At 41.7% G+C, this 22,911-nt stretch overlaps 1 protein-coding gene across 1 annotated transcript in view; it reads left to right on the top strand.

Moving 5' to 3' along the window:
* The window catches only part of SLC15A2 (solute carrier family 15 member 2), an 86,537-nt gene that overhangs the window by 10,698 nt on the left and 52,928 nt on the right, over nucleotides 1-22,911 (top strand). The window contains exons 5-6 of the mRNA XM_070957091.1: nucleotides 5,076-5,175; nucleotides 22,366-22,456. Coding sequence (XP_070813192.1) covers nucleotides 5,076-5,175; nucleotides 22,366-22,456 — 191 coding nt within the window. The remainder of the gene's footprint in view (nucleotides 1-5,075; nucleotides 5,176-22,365; nucleotides 22,457-22,911) is intronic.

Here is a 22,911-nt window from a genome sequence, read left to right as displayed (position 1 = left end):
ACTCATTTGTTTGCTTTTAACACTGATCAGTTGTAGGACGGCCCTTTGAAGCCTCACGGCAAGAGTTTAAACAGTTTTTTTCTCTCTACTCATCAGCTGGGACTCAGGAGGCAGCAATAGATTGGGGGTGGGACCAAATAAAAGGTAAGAATAACGTGGGTGGGGGGTGAGGGGGTGGGAGGGCGGGGGGGAGAACCGGTTCAGTGACATCATATCATCACCGCTACCGGCTCGGCCGAACCGGACCGAACCGGGAGGAACCCACCATTGCTTAAAGTGAACCACAGTGTTTTCAAGTGTGTTCATTTATCAGAAATGAAGAATCTGTGCAGTCACCTTAGAATCCTATAAATTCAACTTCGTAATGGTGCTGCAAAACTATTTTATTTATTTTATTTATTGTATTTATTGTATTTTTGATTTTATTGATTTATTTTATTCATTTAGTTTGTCAAGCATGTAAGAGACAACAAGTATAAGTATAAACATAACATATAAACATATAAGTATAAACAGGTATAAGTATAAACATAAGAAATGAGTACGAATAAATGGGAACAGTAGGACAGGGACGGTAGGCACACTGGTGCACTTATGCACACCACCTTACAGACCTCTTAGGAATGGGGTGAGGTACACGGTAGACAGTTTAAGGTTAAAGTTTTGGGGGTTTGAGGATGAAACAGCAGAGTCGGGTAGTGCATTCCAGGCACTGACCACTCTGTTGCTGAAGTCATATTTTCTGCAATCGAGTTTGGAGTGGTTTACTTTGAGTTTTTATCTATTGTTTGACTGTGTATTAGTGTAGTTGAAGCTGAAGTAGTCATTGACAGGTAGGACATTGTAGCAGACAATTTTGTGTACTAAGCTTAGGTCAGACCGTAGGCGGCATGGTTCTAGGTTGTCCAAGCCCAAAACGTCAAGCCTGGTGGCATAAGGTATTCTATTGCAAGTAGAGGAGTGGAGTACTCGTCTCGTGAAATACCTCTGGACTCACTCAATTGTATTAATGTCCAATATACAGTGTGGATTCCAGGCAAACGAGCTGTATTCGAGAATTGGTCTGGCAAAGGTTTTATATGCTTTGGTATGCAGTACAATGTTACCAGAGAACAAACTTTGCAAAATTAGGTTAACAACTCTTAATGCCTTTTTGGCAATGCTGTTACAGTGAGCTCTAGGGCTTAGATCTTTTGAAATGACAGAGTGAGGGTCGTCTACAAGGTCGTATCTGCCCAGCTTGTATTTGGTGTTCTGATTTTTGTTGCCAATGTGTAAGACAGAGCATTTGTTGGTTGAGATTTGAAGTTGCCAATTGTTCGACCATTCTGACACATAGTCAAGGTTGCTTTGTAGGGCAGCAGTATTGTTGGTGGTGTTAAATAGTTTTACGTAATCAGCGAAAAGGACGCAGTTGCTTATAATATGATCGCAAAGGTCATTTATGTAAATTAGAAAGAGAGTTGGTCCTAGAACGCTGCCTTGGGGGACACCACTGTTAACTGATGCAGGGTTTGATAGGGCACTCCTTATTTTGACTACTTGTTACCTGTTTGACAGGAATGCAGCTATCCATTTGTGCAGAAATGCCGTAAGAGCGTAGTTTTAACAGTAGTTTGTTGTGTACCACTGAATCAACAGCTTTGCAGAAGTCTATATAAATTGCGTCTATTGCTTTACCCTGATCGAGTTGTATAGTTCAAATGTAGTTCTGCAGTGTAGGAGTTGTAGATTACAGGACAATATTTTTCCTGAAACCAAACTGCTTGTTAGAAAGTAGGTTGTTTGTCTTTAAGTGGAGGGTAATGGATTGGTTTATGATTGATTCCATGACTTTACAGGTGACACAACATAATGAGATTGGTCTGTAATTTTCAATTGGGGGGGTATCTCCCTTTTTGAAGATAGGAATGACCGTGGCTAATGAGCATAGATTGGGCAAGGAGTGGTTCTGAAAGATATCTCATAGATTGTGCTTAGTGGTTTGGCTATGGCAGTGGAAAGCTTTTTCAAGAAGTAGGCACATAATCCATTAGGGCCAATAGATAGAGATGGTTTTAGGTTGTGTAGTACTTTTTCATCATTATCTTCTGTAAAAACAATATGTAGCAGATAGTTGCAATTAGTTGTGGTACGACTAGGAAATGTTGGGCAGAAGCCATTGCTGTTGACAAAGACAGCAATGACTCATGCCCCACATTCTTCCCCTACTAATCAGGTTGCCTCTAAATATTTTGACTATAGTTACCTAATCTCTTGGCATTGGCCATTTTGGCTGGGATTGATAGAAACTGAAGTCCAAAGTACTTGGACACAACAGGTAGCTTAATACTATTTGAGTTGGAGAAATCAATGCAAGGAGTTTTTGTTCTTGCAATTGATGAAAAAGTATAAACATGGAAAACTATATTAAAATTAAATAATGTTGCTCTTTATTTGATGTAAAGTGCACATTTTATCATGGAGATCATGATCTGGCTGGTGAGTATATGGCGTAAAGTGCTATACAGACAAACTTTTCATTATTTATTACAAAGTATATTACACATTACAAAAAAGATGTTGAGACTTTGAAAAAAGTGCAAAGAAGAGCAACTAAGATAATTAAAGGCCTGGAAACTAAAACATATGAAGAACAGTGCAGGATTTAGAAAAGAAGGGCTAGATGGGACATGATAGCAGTATTCCAGGCTGCCACAAAGAGAAGCGGGTCAACTTATTTTCCAAACCACCAGAGGGCAAGAAACAATGGATGGAAATTAATCAAGAAAAAAGGAACCTGGAATTAAGGAGAAACTTCCTAACAGTGAGGACAATTAACCAGTGGAACAGCTTGCCTTCAGTAGTTGTGAGTCCTTCATCACTGCAATCTTTTAAGAAGAGACTGGACAACCACTTGTCTGAAATGGTACAGGGTTTCCTACTTGAGCAGGGAGTTGGACTAGAAGATCTCCAAGGTCCCTTCCAGTTCTATTCTGATTGATTTATAGTTGGAACCTATACAATCCCAAGGCAATATAAAAAGTATTTTTCATAAATGTTTGAATTGGCTAGATTCAAAAATGAATGCTGGGTGACCTAGGTGTGGACTCACAGAGTTGAATATTCCCTGGTATCAAAAAATTCTTCCTAAAAAAGAAAGTAAAAAAACAATGCTAAACAAAAACCTGAGGAAAAATGTTATTTCTGATGTATTGTACTTGTTTTCAACAGACATGGAGTTGTAGAATTCATAGTCTTAAGGCAGGGATCAGCAACCCACAGCTCTGGAGCCGCATGTGGCTCTTTCATCCCTCTGCTGCGGCTCCTTGTTGCTGGTTGGCTCCACAATTGATAGGGCTTTCGGTTAGAACAGGTAGAGGAAAAAGGACGCTGCCCTAGGAGGAGACTCTATGGTGGGGGAATCAGACTTCCGGTCAGCATAGGAAAAAGGATGCCATGCTAGGAGGAGACTCTATGGTGGGGGAACTGGACTTCCGGTCAGCTCCAGAATTGAATGGGGGGGCTTCTGGTTAGGACCTTTGTGGCTCTGAGTGTTTAAGGTTGCCGACCCCTGTCCTAAGGGAACTGATTTATTCCAATCCAAATCTCAACAACCTCAGATCTTGCCATCTTAGCTTCATCAACATGCCACACCCCTCTGTAAAAATTCTTTGCATTGAGGATTTTTTTTTTTTTTTTTTTTTTTTGAGTAAAACAAGAGACTGCAACAATGAGGCAATAGAAAACCTCAAATGGCACAAAGACAGCTTGGGCAGTTTTTGTTTTCTCAGATGTATTATTTTCCAAATTAATTCCTTATTCATGGCAACATAAGAATCAATCAATCAATTACAATCACATTTATTTGATATTATTGTTTTGTATTTTATAATTTTTAATTATCTATATCGTTCAGATAGTTTCAATTATCGGGCAATTTAAGATACAAACAAATAAGTGCTAAAAATAAATTATATAGCAATAACACAAATTTAAATTCCACCTAACAGGTTAACCTAGTTAATAACTTTCAATAGCTTTCAAAAGGTTGTGTAAAGAAATAATAAAAAAAATATACAGCTTCTTTAAACTCATTGAAAAGTACATATTTCTTAGCAACTGTGTTCCATAGTCTTATTCCAGAGTGATTAAGTGTGATTTTGCTGCATTGAGCTAGGGAATTTATTTGCATTTCATATTTGATAATGGGAAGGAAGCTCCAGATGATCTAGTCCTGGATTCAGTTTCAAATTCCCAATAACCATTCTTCTAGAATGTTGAAGCACCATCGATATTGCTCTTGAATATACTATATACATAATGGTACTGGTACACAATATCTGGGGGCATTTGTTACCACCCACTGCCCCATCAGCATTGCCAGAGCAGATATCTTCTTCATAACCCTTGTCTCCACCCCTCCCAATACTACTGGGCCTCATTAGTGACACCGGTACAACAGCCAGCCATTCCTTTGCATACCTTTGAGAGAATGGGTGTATGTAATGCCAAATGCAGCATAAAAGTCAAGTGTTAGTTAGATCACGGTCTATTCCTGCAGAGTTTGCACTGGGAAAGCCTATTCACTGGGAGGAGATACAAAGCTGGGCCATTTCCCCTTTTTAATAGAAAAATGTCTCCTATTGCCATAAGCTGGTGATGGCATCATAATGAGTCAGAAACTGAGTCTACACTTCAAGAATTTACAAATGAGTGGAGTAGCTCAGTGCTATGATACAAAAGGTGATAAGCTACAGATCCAACCAAAATTGTGATGTCATTTCAACTTCTTTTCTGGCATGGTTTTGAGACTAAAGACTTATAAGACATTACTGATCCATCTTATAAGACATTACTGATCCAACTTGATTTTTGCTTATTTTGTTGGCTGAAAGTCCATTAGAAAGAAACGGGAAGGGATAACTTCGCTGCATGTTCCTATTGCAGGATTTGGGTTTGCCACAGCATACTGCTTAAGAGTCCTCACTAACATGCTTCAAAAGGCTCTGTTATGGAGTTTGCAGCTCTGCCCCCAAGACTTGCCCTGCCCCTCCAAGTCTTTTGATGGTGCTGAAATTTTCTCCTATTTGAAGGATTTTGTCAATGACGGGCCTGTCTCTGATTGCTCTTGGAACGGGAGGAATCAAACCCTGCGTGGCAGCATTCGGTGGAGACCAGTTTGAAGAAAAGCATGTAAGAATTGTGTTTCTTTTCTTCCATGTCATTTCTTTATCTTTACGTGGCATTATATGTATTTTACATCTTTTTTTTTTTTGCTTGAGTCCCTTCTTCTAAGTGTGGAAAAGGAGAAGAAATATCCTGCATAAAGATTCATCTACCTGATCTTTATTGCATTTATTTATTTATTTATTATTCGAATTTCTATACCGCCCTTCTCCTTTCGGACTCAGGACGGTGAACAGCCAAAATAAAAAACATTTATACATAAGTACGATTAAAAATAGATTTAAAATAATTAAATTTGGCCCATAGTTTAAAATTTATCAATTTAAAATCCATATCAAAATTTAAAACCAACCATAAAATCATAAAATCAAGAGAGACCGGCTAACTGAAAGAGATGAGTTTTTAGGGCCCGACGAAAGGTCCGGAGGTCGGAGATCACTCGTATCTCTGGGGGTAGATTGTTCCAAAGGGTAGGTGCCACCACAGAGAAGGCTCTCCTCCTGGGGGTCGCCAGCCGGCATTGTCTAGCCGACGGCACCCTGAGGAGGCCCTCTCTGTGGGAGCGAACTGGCCGGTGGGAGGCTATTGGTGGCAGAAGGCGGTCCTGTAAGTACCCTGGCCCTAAGCCATGGAGCACTTTAAAGGTGATCACCAACACCTTGAAGCGCACCCGGAAGTCCACCGGAAGCCAATGCAGCTTGCGCAGGAGAGGAGTCACATGGGAGCGCCCAGTTGCTCCCATAATCCCCCGCGCGGCCGCATTCTGCACCAGTTGGAGCCTCCGGGTGTACCCCAAGGGGAGCCCCATGTAGAGAGCGTTACAATAGTCCAGACGAGAGGTGACGAGTGCTTGAGTGACTGTGCGTAGGGAGTCCCGATCCAGAAAGGGGCGCAACTGGTGTATCAGGCGAACCTGATAAAAAGCCCCCCTGGCCACGGCCGTCATATGCCCTTCTAAAGACAGCCGTGTGTCCAGGAGGACGCCCAAGTTGCGGGCCCTTTCCGTGGGGGCCAATGATTCACCCCCAATAACCAGCGATGGCGTCAGCTGGCTATACCGGGACGCCGGCAGCCACAGCCACTCGGTTTTGGAAGGGTTGAGTCGAAGCCTATTTCTCCCTTGTATGATTAATAGACCAAAGTTCTCATGTCAAGGGTCGTTTGGAATGTTCATTTAGAAACATTTGCTCATCCTCCTTTTGTATGTGCAAAAGATACAAAACAGATACAATGTCTTATTCAGTCTTTATGCCTTGTTCAGTCTTGCTGTCTTGTTCATAGATAATAGAGAGATAAACAAATACCTTACATTTCTATCTAGCCCATTATTGGACAAAACAGGTAGCAATTCTACCAATACCACTTGGAGATAATTCAAACTGCAACAGCCTATGTAGACTCTGGCAGTTGTCAGTAGGAACGTGTTACACCTGCATTGGCTTTTTGGTGCAATTTAAAGCGCTGGTATTAATCTGTAGGGCTTGGCACCAAATTACCTCCAGAATTATGTGAATGTCCCTGTTTAAATTTATATCAAATGTAAAGAAACCAAGAAACACTATGCAGGCAAAAACCTGGGCTTGAAAATTAAACAAATGAGCTTCTTAAGCTTTTAAGCCCTACTTTTTCTTGGCACATATCTATTGAATAGCAGTAGCTTTTCAGAAATAGCTTTTCTATCACTCTAGTAGCTCTTCACATAGGAGAGGAATTCTAGATAGCCTGTCTCTTCCCTTCCCTTCTCTTTTTCTGTGCATTTCTAAACAATTTGTATAGCCACCCATCTCAAGCATACACACATAAACATCTATACATATATGTCCATGAGTATATATGTATACGTATACACATATGTGTGCCTGTGCATGTTTTCATTTCACCCAAGTCCAAAATGTCTTAAGGAGTGTACAGTAATAGGATAAAAAAACACAGAGACTCCAAACTCGGAAAAATCCAGATCACAAGAAATCAAAGAGCAACTCAGTTAGAAACAGCAGCTGAGTTACTGTTATACATCTCATAAATAACCTTAAAATTAAATTCAAAACACCTGTTTAAACAAGCTGCATGGAAGATCAATAAAAAGCCAGGTGTTCTAGAATTTATTTTTATCTTGCCTTTATCGTTTTTATAAATAACTCAAGGCAGAAAAGATACCTAATACTTCCTTCCTCTTCCTATTTTCACTACAATATCAACCTGGTGAGATGGGTTGGGCTGAGAGACTGGCCCAAAGTCACCCAGCTGGTTTTCATACCAAAGTAGGACTAGAACTCCCAGTCTCCTGATTTGAAATCTAGCACCTAAACCACTAGACATAAAATGCTGGAATTACTCTAGTGCAAACTTCTCAAGAAGTGCAAGAAAACCAGATAATTATCCTTAAGAGTAACTCTTTAGTGTCTTTTTTAAAATTTAATTTAATTTAATTTAATTTAATTTAATTTAATTTATCGCATTTCTATGCCGCCCAACTCCCAAGGGACTCTGGGCAGCTTACAGCAAAAATAATGCGAACAATGAACATAGAAAAATTATTAAAAAACATTATAAAAACATTTAAAAACATTAAAAGCCCATGCACACCATTCATGGCAAGATTGCAACAGCGAGATCAACGGCCCCAGGCCTGCCGGAAAAGCCAGGTCTTCACCGCTTTCCGGAAGGCCAATAGGGTGGGGGTAGTCCGGATCTCAGGCGGTAACTGGTTCCAGAGAGCTGGGGCAGCCACAAAGAAGGCCCTTCCCCGTGGGCCTGCCAGCTGGCATTGTTTAGCTGACGGGACCCGGAGAAGACCAACTCTGTGGGATCTTACCGGTCGCTGGGAGCTAAGTGGTAGAAGGCAGTCTCGAAGATAACCTGGCCCTGAGCCATGTAGGTCTTAAAAAAAACCTCTAGAAGTGGAGAACCCGCAAACTCCACTGTTGTGCACCTCTTGCCTTCGATAACTTTTTCCTTATATTTAAACAAAATATATATCCATTTTTCTGGTCCTAGTTTCTGTAGCAGTACAAAAATAGATCTGATTATCCTCCATATGACACTGTTTTAGCTATCTCTGAACACGAAATTTAGAAGAAAGTATTAAAAAGAAATCATATTAGACAAATTGGGAACCTTGTATTAATTACAGCACAGTAACAACACCTGAGGGCTGAATCATTCTCATAAGTGCAACATTTATGAACAATAATAATTATATTTTGTAATCATCCTTTAATTAATACATAATTGGATGTGATTATAATAGCAACAGCCCTTGTTTTTTAAATGCTTCACAAATTTCCTTCACATTAATCACTGATCTTCTCTGAGTGGTTAAATATTATCTTTTTTGACTATGCAGTTTGCTAATTGATCGCTAAAAGCTAATGCTTAAGCAGCCTGATAGACCTTTGAATGTTCCCAACCAAACTCTCAAACTCTGAGTGAAGAAACAGTTCCCTTTTTGGCAGTTCAATATCATATGGCCCAGTGGTGGGTTTCAAATTTTTTTACTACTGGTTCTGTGGGTGTGGCTTGGTGGGCATGGCAGGAAAAGGATAATGTTAAATCTCTATTCCCCCCCCAATCCAGGGGAAGATTATTGCAAAATTCCCATTTCCTCCCAATCAGCTGGGACTTGGGAGGCAGAAAATAGATGGGGGCATGGCCAGTCAGAATTTTTACCATTGGTTCTCTGAACTACTCAAAATTTCCGCTACCGGTTCCTCAGAACTGGTCAGAACCTGCTGAAACCCACCTCTGATATGGCCCCTGCCCGAGCCAACTATTCTTAAGTAAAATGCACCAAGTTTAACCTTTTCATATTGGCAAAAAAATTAGAAGGAATTTATATTTTTTTTTAGAAATTATGGTAAAAGGTGGTAGTACTCTTTCTTACTATAATACTAAAATGTAATATTAATTCAGTTTATTAGTCAGAAAATGTACTACCAGCCTCATTCTAATTCTCTTCAAGCCAAGAAACCTAAGCGCATTAGATAAATATGAAGGTTCTACATGGAGAAGAGGGGACATTTGTCACTCATCCGGTTTCTACAAATAAAGTAATGAATTGGGAAGCATCCTTCCCTGACTTGGTTCTTAAGACAAGTTGAATTAAAATGAATGCATTTCATATGGGTAGTTCACCTTTCTCCAATCTTCTAAAATAGATTGCAAGAAAGAGAAACCAATATATCTGAAAGTCACAACCATTGTGGAAAAGTTCTAAGAGTTACATGACATCTAGAGACAACCTGGTTAAGAAAGGCAGTTGATACAGAAGAAGGATAGTGATCTATAGCAGTCCTCCATAACCCAATATCTGGCCTTGGCTGTTCTAGCTAGTGCCTTCAAGATGTATTGTATTTTAATTTTCACAATCCATAGAATGCAGTCGAAGATTTTATGGAAATCAGCCAAGAAGGTACCAGGGAAAAAAAAGCAGGGATAAAGAAATGAAAACTGAAGTAAATAGAATAACAGTAAGATAACTATTTTTTTCCAAACTCCTGTCTCTATCCCTACCCATCTTGCCTAGGGACAATAAAAGTTCAAGTTGAATAAATCCAAAGGACACCAAATTAGATAAACTTTAATAGGTGTTACATATGGTTATTATAAGCTTCAATTACTGACCTGGTCTTTATGCAGATGAGTGGAATCATCACATGGAATTTTAACTCTCCTTGTTTCAGAGAATTTGGGGATATATATATATATATATATATATATATATATATATATATATATATATATATATATATATATATATATATGCTTTAATTTATATGCCGCCCTTCTCCGGAGACTCAGGGCGGTTTACAATGCGTTAAGCAATAGCCTTCATACTTTTTGTATATTTATACAAAGTCAGCTTATTGCCCCCACAATCTGGGTCCTCATTTCACCTACCTTTTATATATTGGCATATTTTATATGCCAAGTCATCATTCATCCAGTTATTCATTCAAAATGGAGAGTCATGTGAAACTTCTATGCATTTGTTTCTCCAGCCTGGATCAGATAATTTTTTTACTTTGATTTATTTTTGATTTAAATATAAATCTATGACTTCCCCTGTTCTATGCAAATGATTAAATGCAAACCACTCACTGAACCATGAGAATATCACATTATATTCTTGCATGCACAACAATAACTATTTGTGCAGCATTAAGATTATTTTCCATGGCACAATATAGCCTCAATCCAAATATAGTTAGGCAAACAACTATAAAAAATCCAGTGAACATTTCTTCTGACCTCAGGTTTACAATGTTCAATTTTTGTCCCAAAAGGTATATCAGATATTTATAACCCAACTCTTACAAAAAAGAATTCACACATTTAAGGAAGCATATGAAGGTCGGTATTATTAGGGCAGCTGAAAGTGACTTCAGTGTTAATTACATCTGCTTAGAAATGCATATGGAAAATTTCTAATATCTCCACTCATTTTGAAGCCTAATGAGATGCCTAGCAAGTCAACAAGACAATACAGCAAGAATCACCCTTTCAAAAGTTCAGTTGTTGATGCAGTTTGAAGTTACAGGCTGCTTCACATTGTGTGGACCTCAAACACAAGCATCTTCAAGCAAGCTACATTCTAAGAATCTCAAGGGATTTGATAATTCCTTGAGTCAGCCTTAGGAACAGGTAAGCATATAATTAAAACTTCAGGAATAACCGAAAGCAAGTATTAAATCCTGTGAAATGCCATTAGACAGCTTAGTCTCAACCACCACAGGGCAGCTGCTGAAAAATAACAACTTCAAACAGTGTTCACTCAGACATGAGTATGAATGTAAGCAACTACTGCCTGAATACTCATAAGGTGTTTAGAAACCTGACTTTGGGGTTGACCTGTGTGGTGCTATCAGTAGTACCTTTTGGGGCTTCATCCAATGGTGGGATTCAACTAATTTAACAACCGGTTCTCTGCCCTAATGATTTCTTCCAAAAACCAGTTCACCAAACTGCTCAGAAATTTAACAACCAGTTCTCCCGAAGTGGTGCGAACTGGCTGAATCCCACCACTGGCTTCATCCACCTGGAAGGGCTAAAGCAGGGCTGTCAAACTCCCGGCCTGTGGGCCGGATGTGTTATGTGCTGGGCCATGCCCACGCCCAGTTTTGCGAAGGGGGAAAAAGTCCCGATACATCACATGATGCCGCCAGGATGACATGAGTTTGACGCTCCTGGGCTAAAGGATAGGTGAACTGTGGGTAAAATATTGAAACCAGCCAGATTCTTAAGATATTAGGAATAGTATTTGCTTCCTAGCATCAGAGAATCACAATGAGACAAACACTTTTTAGAGTACGTCAGTTTATTTTCATTTCCTATACTTGTCTATTTCTTCATGTACATATAATTAGTAAACCCCAAACCAAAAACTAAATTATACTTGCTATATTTAGTTAGGCACTAAAGTTTCAGTATATGCTAATTATGGTCTATACATCTGACAGCTCTTTTTTTTCCTTTCTATATTTGAGCTAGAGGATAGAATTGAGTTTTTAGTAGAAAACACTGTCACACCACACTTAGTTCACAAGCTTATTTTGTTCTTCCAAAAGGGAATTAGTCTAATTTTGGGGATCTCCATTCCTAACTGGTTTTATTTCTTTCGGACAAAGACAGGCTGTATAGCCAATAATACTTCTGCATACCGCAGAGTTATTGGCTGGTATTTTACAAGTGAGAGCAGCTGTAAAATGTGGCAATTTAGCCTTGCTTTCTAATGACAGTCTCTTGCTCTAGGTCAGGATGGCGCATACACGGCAGAGACCCAAAGACCAGCTGGCTGGCGGGAGGTGCATGCGCATGCACAGCAGAGCTTAACTGGGGCGATGTGCCATCAGATAGGGTGCTGTGTGCCACCTCTGGCACGCATGCCATAAATTTGACGTCAAGGCTCTAGATTTTTGAGATCAAGTCAACCACATTTTCCAGCAAGGGACCAGGAGAACATTCTATCCCCTGCCCTTCCAGTCTCTCATTGCTTATTGTCAGAATGGCATTCATAGCTGCTGAATATGCTTACTCTACATTTTGATGGCTTTTTTTCACCCGGTCTTAAAGAATAATTGCTTTTTGCCGATGCCAGCATTCCTCTGTGCAAGCTAATAGCTTACACTTGTTACCTAATGACCCTTTTTTGGTTCCAGTCTTGTAGCACTCATCCCCCAAGTATGACATTGAAGGCAGTGATTGTAATGAAAGCAGTCTGTTAATATCATAATGTAAAAATAGTTGTAAAAGCTATTCAGTAAAAGTAGAAGTAGCAACAAAACCCCTTTAACAAGAACCGTTCGGGTTCTTTCTAAAATCATCCAATGAAGGAACTTGCCAGGGAAACAACAGAAAGGGATTCTAGAGGCCGTACCTGGTGATTAATATCCTTGTATCTAGGTAGAGGGTGGAGCAGGAAGAGAAGAGAATTTGAGTAAGGAAGTAATCATTGAGTCAGTTCATGTCACATGAAAGCAGGTACTTCTTCAAACTTTTGCTGATCAGTTCTACTGGAAAGTCTACTTAAAAAAGCTTAGTAACTAAAAGATGGAATTGCATATAGTACATGGAGCAAACTACAAGATTTCAGTGGTTTCTGTGAATAAGAGACATAAACCTAGTAGCAGAACAATTTGAGATTTGCAACATTAGGATGATTTTTCAACATTACTGTGCTATCAGCAGTTCTGAATTCTTGTAAACTTATCTATTTGGATAAGCCTGCTTGGTCCTGCCTGCTGGGTGACATCTGACAAGAATAACAATCCCATGAATGCCAGAGTACTAATAGCCTGGGTTTCTTTTCCCATCTTTCATTACTATGAGCCAGATGATTTCAGGATGACTTCTTTACTGCGTATGCAACTTTGATGCTGATTTTCAAAGATTATTTACATGGTTAGAAGTAGTGGTGGGATTCAGCCAGTTCGCACCACTTCAGGAGAACCGGTTGTTAACTTTCTGAGCAGTCTGGCAAACTGGTTGTTGGAAGAAATCATTAGGGCAGAGAACCAGTTGTTAAATCACTGGTTAGAAGGATCCTAAAGAGACAGTTATTTTTAAATCATTGCATTTTATTGTCCGTTGTTAGTATTGGTTGCACATGACCTTCATGGGATTGTTGTTATCCTTCTCAGATGTCACCCAGCAGGCAGGTTTATATCCAAATAGATACATTTACAAGAATTCAGAACTGCTGATAGCATAGTAATTCATGTCTGAGGGAAGGTTAGGAGGCCATAATCAAAAAATTCTGGCGATTCCTCTGTTGTTGACCTTGATCTGTATTCAGTCTTCAAATTCTTTTGCACCTCTTTCTTCTTCCTACCCCACGTAACCTATTGTGGCCCACTTTTGTGCACAAAAAGGTCAGTTTCCATTTCTACCTTGTTTTCGCAATAATCAGATTTGCTACCTTGTTTTTCAGTGACTGTGTGAAAACTAACTCTCATAATCCTCTCACATTCTCAAGGCAGAGTATAAACAAGCTCCCCCCACATTAGTTGATAGGCATGACATTTTCATTTTATTCTGCATGGTTTCATTATTAAGATTAAATGTATGTTAAGGATTATATATTTACCTAATGGTAGGCATTAGTCTGAAGGAATGCCTCTACCCCAAAATTGTCACTGACCTGTAATGAGAATGTTTAATAAATGATTTTCTTAACTCTCCATTTCTTCTGTTCCTCCCCATTTTTTGCATGCATGGATTAGCATACCAATTTCTTTAATTTTCCCCATTTCCAAAGAGATCAAGAAATGTGAGTGGTATGAAAACCATATTTTCTTTTCAGGAATGAGCAGAGCATATGAAGCAATCCACTTACACATTGCCTGTAATCAGATCTTTTCTATGTATTAGAAACCAGCGTGCATTAATATAATTCAAACCATTTTACAATGTCAATGGATTTCTGGTGTGATAAACCACAATGGGTGTTTAATTCCTTTATGCTATTTAAATAATTAGGTAATTCTATTCATCTTCATACAGACAAGGAATATATTCCATGTGGAAGAATAAGAATAAGCCATTTGGCCTTGCTTTCTGATTCCTTCTAAATTGGTTAAGAAAATCATTGGAACTGTCCTTCCTCAACTGTGCTGCTGAATTGATCAGTCCATATTATAAGCTGAGATACCTCATAAAAATTTGGCTATTTTCATCATTATTTATTCTATTGGTGCAAAATCAATATCTTATTCATTTTTCATCACAACTTGTTCAAATGCATCTCCTTTTTTCATCCGTAGTACTTTCATCTTACAGTTTACATATTCCATCTTGAAGCTGACCAAAAGGAAATTAATGAAAGGCTGCTGTCCATACATCCCTTCACATTTAGAACAAACTCTTCTTTGAGTGTAAAATTTTTTGTAGCTAAAATAGCATCATCCATACATAAGAAGATGAAATTAGGAAGCTTCAAGGAATTACAATATTTCCAATTCAAATATTTAAAGGAAAAATGCTTATAGCATTTCCTTCGTCTTCAAAATCATACTACTAAGGATCTTTAGTGGGGTGGAATGTTACTAGCTCCTTATCTTTCTTCCTTTTGTTGAAGTCAAGGAGCTATGGTGTGTCAGACTTCTTTCATGGATATTTCATTTTTTTTGCAACCTGACAGAATGCCGGATCTGTGTGTGTGTGTGTGTGTGTGTGTGTGTACCGCATTTAGTACTGTATTTCCCCAAAAATAAGACCTAACCAGAAAATAAACCCTAATGAGGTGAAAACACGGTGTATGTATGTATGTATGTATGTATGTATGTGTATATGCACACACACACACGTATGTGTGTGTGTGTATATATATATATATATATATATATATATATATATATATATATATATATATATATATATACACACACACACACACATGTATATGTGTGTGTGTGTGTGTGTGTGTGTATATATATATGTTTTTTTTTCTTCTAGCCAGGTTTTCCCTACGTAGCCAAGGTTTTTTTTGTAGCTCCAGCTCAGCTGGAGCTCCACTGAGCTGGAGCTACAAAAAAAAAAAAAAAAAAAAAAAAAACCCTTGGCTACGTAGGGAAAACCTGGCTAGAAGAAAAACACACATAAACCCTACGAAGAAGTAAGAAAATTTATATATATATATATATATATATATATATATATATATATATATACATCAAATTTGTATTTGCTGATAAAGAAATAAAGGGAGACTAATATAGATCTATTTCAAGCTATTTAGCTCTCATCAGCTAGCCATACCCTTACTTGGGTTCGAACTTGGGCTGCCTGCATATTAGGCAGTTGTATTAACCTCTGAGCCTCAAGTTCTTCTCCCTTTATTAGCTGAGCCAGGGGAGAAATTAAGTGTTTTTTCTGTTGAAGCACCTGGTCTACCCCAATATGAGAGGGAGCAAACTATTTTGATACAAAATAGTTTGTCATGAAAGTGACTGCCTGAGGGCTCCTGGATTGGAGCTGAAAGGTGAAAGGGAAACAGTATGCCCCCTCCCATATTGGGGTAGACCAGGTGCTTCAACAGAAAAAACATATATATACATGTATATGTATTTGTTTTCTGAGGTTTTTGCAGGTATTTGTATGTAGGTCTTCGGTTATTCGGGTTTTCTCCCGCGTAAAATTGGAAGTATCTTGACGATGTTTCGACGAAGTCTCATTCATCATCTTCAGGCTGGTGTCTTTGGCCTTGTGCTTCTAGGAGCAATGTAAGATATTTGTTTTCTGAGGTTTTTGTGGGTATTTGTATGAAGGTCTTTGGTTATTCGGGTTTTCTCCCATGTAAAATTGGAAGTACCTTGGTGACATTTCGACGAAGTCTCATTCGTCATCTTCAGGCTGGTGTCTTCGGCCTTGTGCTTCTAGGAGCAAGGCTGAAGACACCAGCCTGAAGATGACGAATGAGACTTCGTCGAAACGTCGCCAAGGTACTTCCAATTTTACGCAGGAGAAAACCCGAATAACCAAAGACCTACATGTATATGTGTGTGTATATAAATACATACATGTATATATATTTGCTTGACGGACTTACGGCAAACTATAACATCGTCCGTCCGGGACAGGCTATGACCAGTTGATGGGTTAGCCCCTCACATCGTTGGGAGGCCTCCACTGACTTTTGGGGGCTGGGAGATTTCCCCCCTTTTTCCATCGTTCCCCTTGGCATTATACCTGTCTCGGTCTGGTTGCCGTCTATGGACTCGCTGGCACTGAAATCCAGCTCATATTCATCAGAGCCCTTCCCCCTGCTGTGGAGGGGGACCGTAAATTGTGTTGGGAGCTTATGGGAGCCGGTTCACTTCTTCCATCCCATCGGTAGAGGGGACTGTCCATCATACCAGCCACCGTGAGAGGGTGGTTTTTGGTTTTTTGTGCCCCTCGAGCGGTGTCGGTATGGTATCATTTGCATTTCTCCAGCAGAGGGGATTGACCATCAGACCAACCACCGTGAGAGGGTGGTTGCGGACTATTAGACCAGCCACTGTGAGAGGGTGGCTATGGACTTTAACCCCTGCTGAACTGATATTGCAAAGGTTCACTACTTCCATCTCACTAGTAGAGGGGACTGACCATCAGACCAATCACCGTGAGAGGGTGGTTGGATTGTATCCCCCTTGAACTGTGTCGACTTGGCAAGAGATCCTTTCCACTGTGGTGAGGGGACAGTGGACTTTGGACCTCGGATTCTGGATGCCCCCACTTTATTTGCTCCCTTTTGGACCTCTTATTTTCCATCTGACCCTTGGGACATGGGCACTTATCCTCTGTATACGGCAAGATGTATACGGCAGCTGACCTTCTTGTTCTGCGAGACTCCCCCCTCTCGCAGGATTGGCCCTCCACTCTATCGAGGGCCTACCTCGATGACGGATTTTGGAATCCCGAGAGGTGGCATGCGGCGAAGAGGGGGTTGAGGGGTTTTTTAAAATTGTCATTTGCCAATCTTTTAAGGGGTTTTGGGAGGGGGGAGGGTTGTTTGGCAAAGGATAGGGAGGGTGATTTGTTGGGGAGGGGACCAGGCCCGGCACAGGGTCGCGCTAGGGGAGGTGCGGAGCGGGGATCGGAGGGGGTTGGTGCTGGTAGGGAGGAGGGCGATGTCATCAGGACCGTAGGTGGGAGGGGCAGGTATGGTGGGAGCAGGGGGCCATATCATGTTGTGGGGGCACGTATCCGCTGTCTTCAAGCGGTGACGTGCTCCGGCCCCCAGTGCTCTTCTCGTTCCCTGGGTTGTCCGGAGTCTCAGAGCCTGGGTCTTAGGCTGATGCTGTGCAATGCCAGGTCCGTGTCTAATAAAGCCCCCCTCATCTGTGAGCTGGTTCAGGAGGGGGGAGCGGACCTGGCGGGTATTACTGAGACCTGGTTGGGCCTGGAGGGGGGGGTCCCCCTCGTAGAAATGTGCCCACCAGGTTTCCGCGCATTCCATCAGCCAAGGGCCCAGGGTAGGGGTGGGGGGGTGGCGGTTATTGTAAAGGAAGGTCTTGATCCTAGGGAGGCCACTGTACCTCAGATAGCCGGTTGTGAGTCTCTCCTTGTGAAGTGGGGCCATGGGAGGCAGATGGGCCTGCTGGTTACGTACCTGGCTCCTTGCTGCGTGGCAGCGGCCCTGCCCGAGCTCCTCAATGTTATAGCCGGGGTGGTGGTTGATACCCCCAGGCTTTTAGTCATGGGGGATTTCAACCTGCCGTCCATCGGTGAAGCATCTGAGGCGGCTCGGGAGTTCATGGCTTCCATGACGGCCATGGACCTGACCCAGTTAATTCAGGGCCCCACTCACATAGGAGGAAACACGCTGGACTTGGTTTTCGTCTCTGGTCAGTGGTTGAATGGCTTAGATACAGGGGATATAGTTATTGAACCCTTGTCATGGTCAGACCATTCTCTCCTTAGACTTGACTTCCTGACCGCTATGCCCCACCGCAGGGAGGCGGAACCAATTAGGTGGTTCCGCCCCAGGCGCCTGATGGATCCTGATAGGTTCCGAATGGAGCTTGGGCCATTTCCTGAGACTCTGGCACGCGACTCGACTGAGGACCTGGTGACCGCCTGGGATAGGGCGGCCGCTGGTGCTTTAGATCGGGTCGTGCCTTTGCGGCCTCTGACCCGGCGCCGAATCTGCCCAGCTCCTTGGTTCTCCGAGGAGCTGAGGGGGATGAAACGCCGGAAAAGATGCCTAGAGAGTAGTTGGAGGGCCAGTCGCTCCGAATCTGACCGTACACTAGTGAGGTCTTATATCAAGACCTACTTAGTGGCGATAAAGGCGGCGAAGTGTAATTACTTTTCCGCTCTTATCGCGTCGGCAGAAAATCGCCCAGCTGCCTTGTTTAGGGTGACTCGCTCCCTTCTCCATCTGGGAGCGCGGGAAGACCCCTTGCAAGGTCGTGCTGAGGATTTTGCGCATTATCTGCACGATAAAGTTGCTCAGATTCGGGAAGGCTTGGACTCCGACTGGGTAGGTACGGGCGGGTTGTCCGAGGTCTGTCTTGAGACGGTTATCTGGGATGAGTTTGACCCTGTGACTCCCGAGGACGTGGACAGGATGCTGGGGAGGTTGAACGCAACCACATGTTTATTGGACCCGTGTCCCTCCTGGTTGGTGCTGGCTACCCGGGAGGTTACACGAGGCTGGCTCCAGAGGATTATAAACGCTTCCTTGAGTGAGGGGTTCTTGCCTCCCGCCTTGAAAGAGGCGGTGGTGAGGCCCCTCCTCAAGAAGCCCTCTCTGGACCCAGCTGTTTTAGCAAACTATCGTCCAGTTTCCAACCTTCGCTTTCTGGCGAAGGTTGTTGAGAGTGTGGTTGCGCGACAGCTCCCCCAGTACCTGGAGGAAACCGTCTATCTAGATCCGTTCCAGTCCGGCTTCAGGCCCGGGTACAGCACGGAAACGGCATTGGTCGCGTTGGTTGATGATCTCTGGAGGGCTCGGGACAGAGGTTGCTCCTCTGTTCTGGTCCTATTAGACCTCTCAGCGGCTTTTGATACCATCGACCATGGTATCATGCTGCGCCGGTTGGAGGGGTTGGGAGTGGGAGGCACTGTTTTACGGTGGTTCTCCTCCTATCTCTCCGACAGGTCGCAGTCTGTGTTGGCTGGAGGGCAGAGGTCGACCTCAAGGCACTTGGTTTGTGGGGTGCCACAAGGGTCGGTCCTCTCGCCTCTCCTGTTCAACATTTATGTGAAGCCGCTGGGCGAGATCATCCGTGGTTTTGGGGTGCAGTGCCATCTGTACGCTGATGACACCCAGCTGTACATCTCCACCCCAGACCACCCCAACGATGCCCTTGAAGTGATGTCCCGGTGCCTGGAGGCGGTGCGGGTCTGGATGGGGCGGAACAGGCTCCGACTCAATCCCTCCAAGACTGAGTGGCTGTGGCTGCCGGCGTCCCGATATAGTCAGCTGGTGCCATCGCTGACTATTGGGGGCGAGACATTGGCCCCCACGGAGAGGGTGCGTAACTTGGGTGTCCTCCTGGACGCACGGCTGTCCTTAGAAGAGCATTTGACGGCCGTGGCCAGGGGGGCTTTCTATCAGGTCCGCCTGATACGCCAGTTGCGCCCCTTTCTGGATCGGGACTCCCTATGCACGGTCACTCATGCCCTCGTTACTTCCCGCCTTGACTACTGTAATGCTCTCTACATGGGGCTCCCCTTGAGGAGCACTCGGAGGCTCCAACTGGTGCAGAATGCGGCCGCGCGGGTACTTATGGGGGCGGCATGGCGCTCCCACGTGACACCTCTCCTGCGCGAGCTGCATTGGCTTCCAGTGGTCTTCCGAGTGCGCTTCAAGGTGTTGGTTCTCATCTTCAAAGCGCTCCATGGCTTAGGACCCAGTTATTTACGAGACCACCTTCTGCCTCCGATAACCTCCCACCGGCCAACACGCTCCCACAGAGAGGGTCTCCTCAGGGTGCCGTCTGTCAGGCAATGTCGGCTGGCGACCCCCCGGGGAAGAGCCTTCTCTGTGGGGGCACCCGCCCTCTGGAATGAGCTGCCCCCAGGGATACGACTAATCCCGGATCTCCGGACCTTCCGCCGGGCCCTGAAGACGTTTTTATTTCAGCAAGCCGGGCTGGGTTAAAAATTTTTAATTGGTGAATTTTATGGGTAACGGGGTTTTAAATTGGAGAAGCCTAAGATAATTTAATTCTGTTTTAATGTATTTTAATATTTGTATTGTGTGTTTTTAATTTTGGCTGTTCACCGCCCCGAGTCCTTCGGGAGAGGGGGCGGTATAAAAATTTAATAAATAAATAAATAAATAAATAAATGTGTGTGTGTGTGTGTGTGTGTATGTATCAGAATATCTATTTGTCCATCAAAAGATTAAAATTAAACAGAATTGGACCAAATTTGATAAGATGGGAAAAGCTGGCAAAAGACTATCAGTTTCAAAAACGATGAAGAGAAAATGATGAAAATGAAAATGATAAAAAAAGAAAAGAGAAAAAAGATGAAGAGTGCTAACACCTGGATGACTGCAAAGAAATACAATCCTTCCTCCCCCCTCACCATCCTATCAGATCCTTCCATCCCCTCCACCATCAAGTCTCAATTGTCCGTACCTATCCTTCCACACACAAACACCCCGCCAGCAGAACTAATGAAGCTTCTTGGATCAGAAGCAAACATTTTCTTCTTCTTCCTCAAGAAAAAAACAATCCAATTGCCTTTTGAAGGAAAAAAAAAAGCACCTTTGAGACAACTATGACCTGGATGACTGAGAATCTCTACAAATGGATGAAGAGAAAAACATTCCTGGGGGCTGGGGGGTGGAAATGCATCTATGGGAAAGGAATTGGGCAGTGGCTTGGAATACTGCAAACAATTCCATTCTAAGCCTGTCTTGTGCCTCTATCCTGGTCACATGCCTCAAGTCAGATCTCTTATTAAGAAATCCAGCGGTCTCACTCTGCAGATTTTCTCTTTCTTGTTCACTTACGGAAAGGTGTGGCTTTGCAGTTTCCGCTCACAGTGAAGAGGGATATATTTTCTCTCTCTTCTGCATGAAAACATCTGCAATGAAACAATGATAAAGCTGGAGGGCAGAGAACTGATTGACAGATGATTTTTATACATGCCCCTTGGTCAGCTAGTAGGGACATTGTCAGTTCATGCAAAAGACTGAGCATTGAAAGACAGCAGTATTGATGGGGGTACAAAAATGCTGGAAGGTTTGTGGGTGATGCCAGCAATTGTGCGAAAGTGCTTTAAATGTCACAAAGAGGATACAAAAATGAAAAGAAAATTAGAACTGAGAGGGTGTAAAATTTGGTATTCTAAAAGAGAACATTGCCAGTCAGTCTACTGACTAACCAGCTCAAACACATATACATTGAATAACATAAAATAATAAAATGAAATAATATTGTACACAGCAATTAAAATGATTACACACAGTATAATAAAACATAATAGAAATGGAATAAAATACAACTGCACCCAACGGGGCAGATATGGTGCAATATTTTTGATGTTGCAGACCCTGTTAATTAACACATTAGCAATATTTCTTCTTCCTCCTGATAGTATAACTAAAAACAAATTAATCTCTTGAATGCATCTGGCCAAAATAGTGTTTGTTTTTATAAGTTCCACTGAAATAAATGAACTAACAATTCCATGCAAATGGATTTATGAATGAGATGTTATTGATTCAAAATAGCCAGTCCACTATTCAAGAAATTACAGCTGTGCTTGATAATGTCTTATCAATTATAGTTTCCCAGCAAGAGTTGATTTTTTTCCCTTATTACCATATTTATGAAGATATAATTAGTTCTCAAGGACTGACAGGTTAGATTGATCCAATTAAAAAGCATGCGCTGAATGAGTGGCTGTTACTCTCCTTGCAAATCCATTCACCATGCAGCATTGTTCCTAGTTACTTTTGTGTATGTGTTTGTGTATGTATGTATGTCTACATATTCATATACACATACATAAACACACCCATACACAAACATACTTACATACATATGTATTCTATTTTAACTCAGCTTTTAAAAATGTAATCTCATATTAAATTTAACATTTTGAAATTTTATGTCAATTTTTAAGATGTTATGTCAGCATTTCATATTATTACCATAATTCAGTGGGACTGTTGGAATCCTTTTTTATGAAACCCATGCTTGTCTTTTAAGATGTGCTACAATATCAGACTGATGTGATCTTGTCTTGTTTTAGGTCCAGGAAAGAAACAAGTTCTTCTCTGTTTTCTATCTTGCCATCAATGCAGGAAGCTTGATCTCCACTTTTCTTACTCCTGTGCTAAGAGGTCAGTGTTTAGTTTACAATGACCATGGGTAATGGAATTTAAAATTCACCCTTGGGAAACAAGAACAACTCTAATGCCACAGATGTGTTCATAAATGTTTGAGCTCATAATGATTAGATGCATCCCCACGATGCCCATCTGCTTCTAACTTCTTCTAACTTCTCTTCTGAGTAAAGAAATTAAATGCTCTTTTGGAATAGCTTCACTAGACCATCACAATTATCCCTCATTGTTTCCGAAGAAAATTGTTATAATTTTTTTTTTAGAAAATTGTAATTTTGGAATATATTCAAGCATATAACATCATTTTAAAAGGGAACGGTTGCCACTGGAGCCTTGGTATTTTGATTGTTATACTTGTCTCCTTCCTCTTTCATCAACCTTAGGAAAACAATACAGCGGTTATCAGGCTCTCTTCTAAGCAACAACCAACTCCAGATGAGCATAGTATGTTC

The sequence above is a fragment of the Pituophis catenifer genome, unplaced genomic scaffold, assembly GCF_029215685.1.
Source record: "Pituophis catenifer annectens isolate HBS135680 unplaced genomic scaffold, rPitCat1.0.hap2 SCAF_1, whole genome shotgun sequence".
Classification (NCBI taxonomy): domain Eukaryota; kingdom Metazoa; phylum Chordata; class Lepidosauria; order Squamata; family Colubridae; genus Pituophis; species Pituophis catenifer.
Note: the sequence above shows the minus strand (reverse complement) of the source record. Positions and strands in the feature narration are given on the sequence as shown.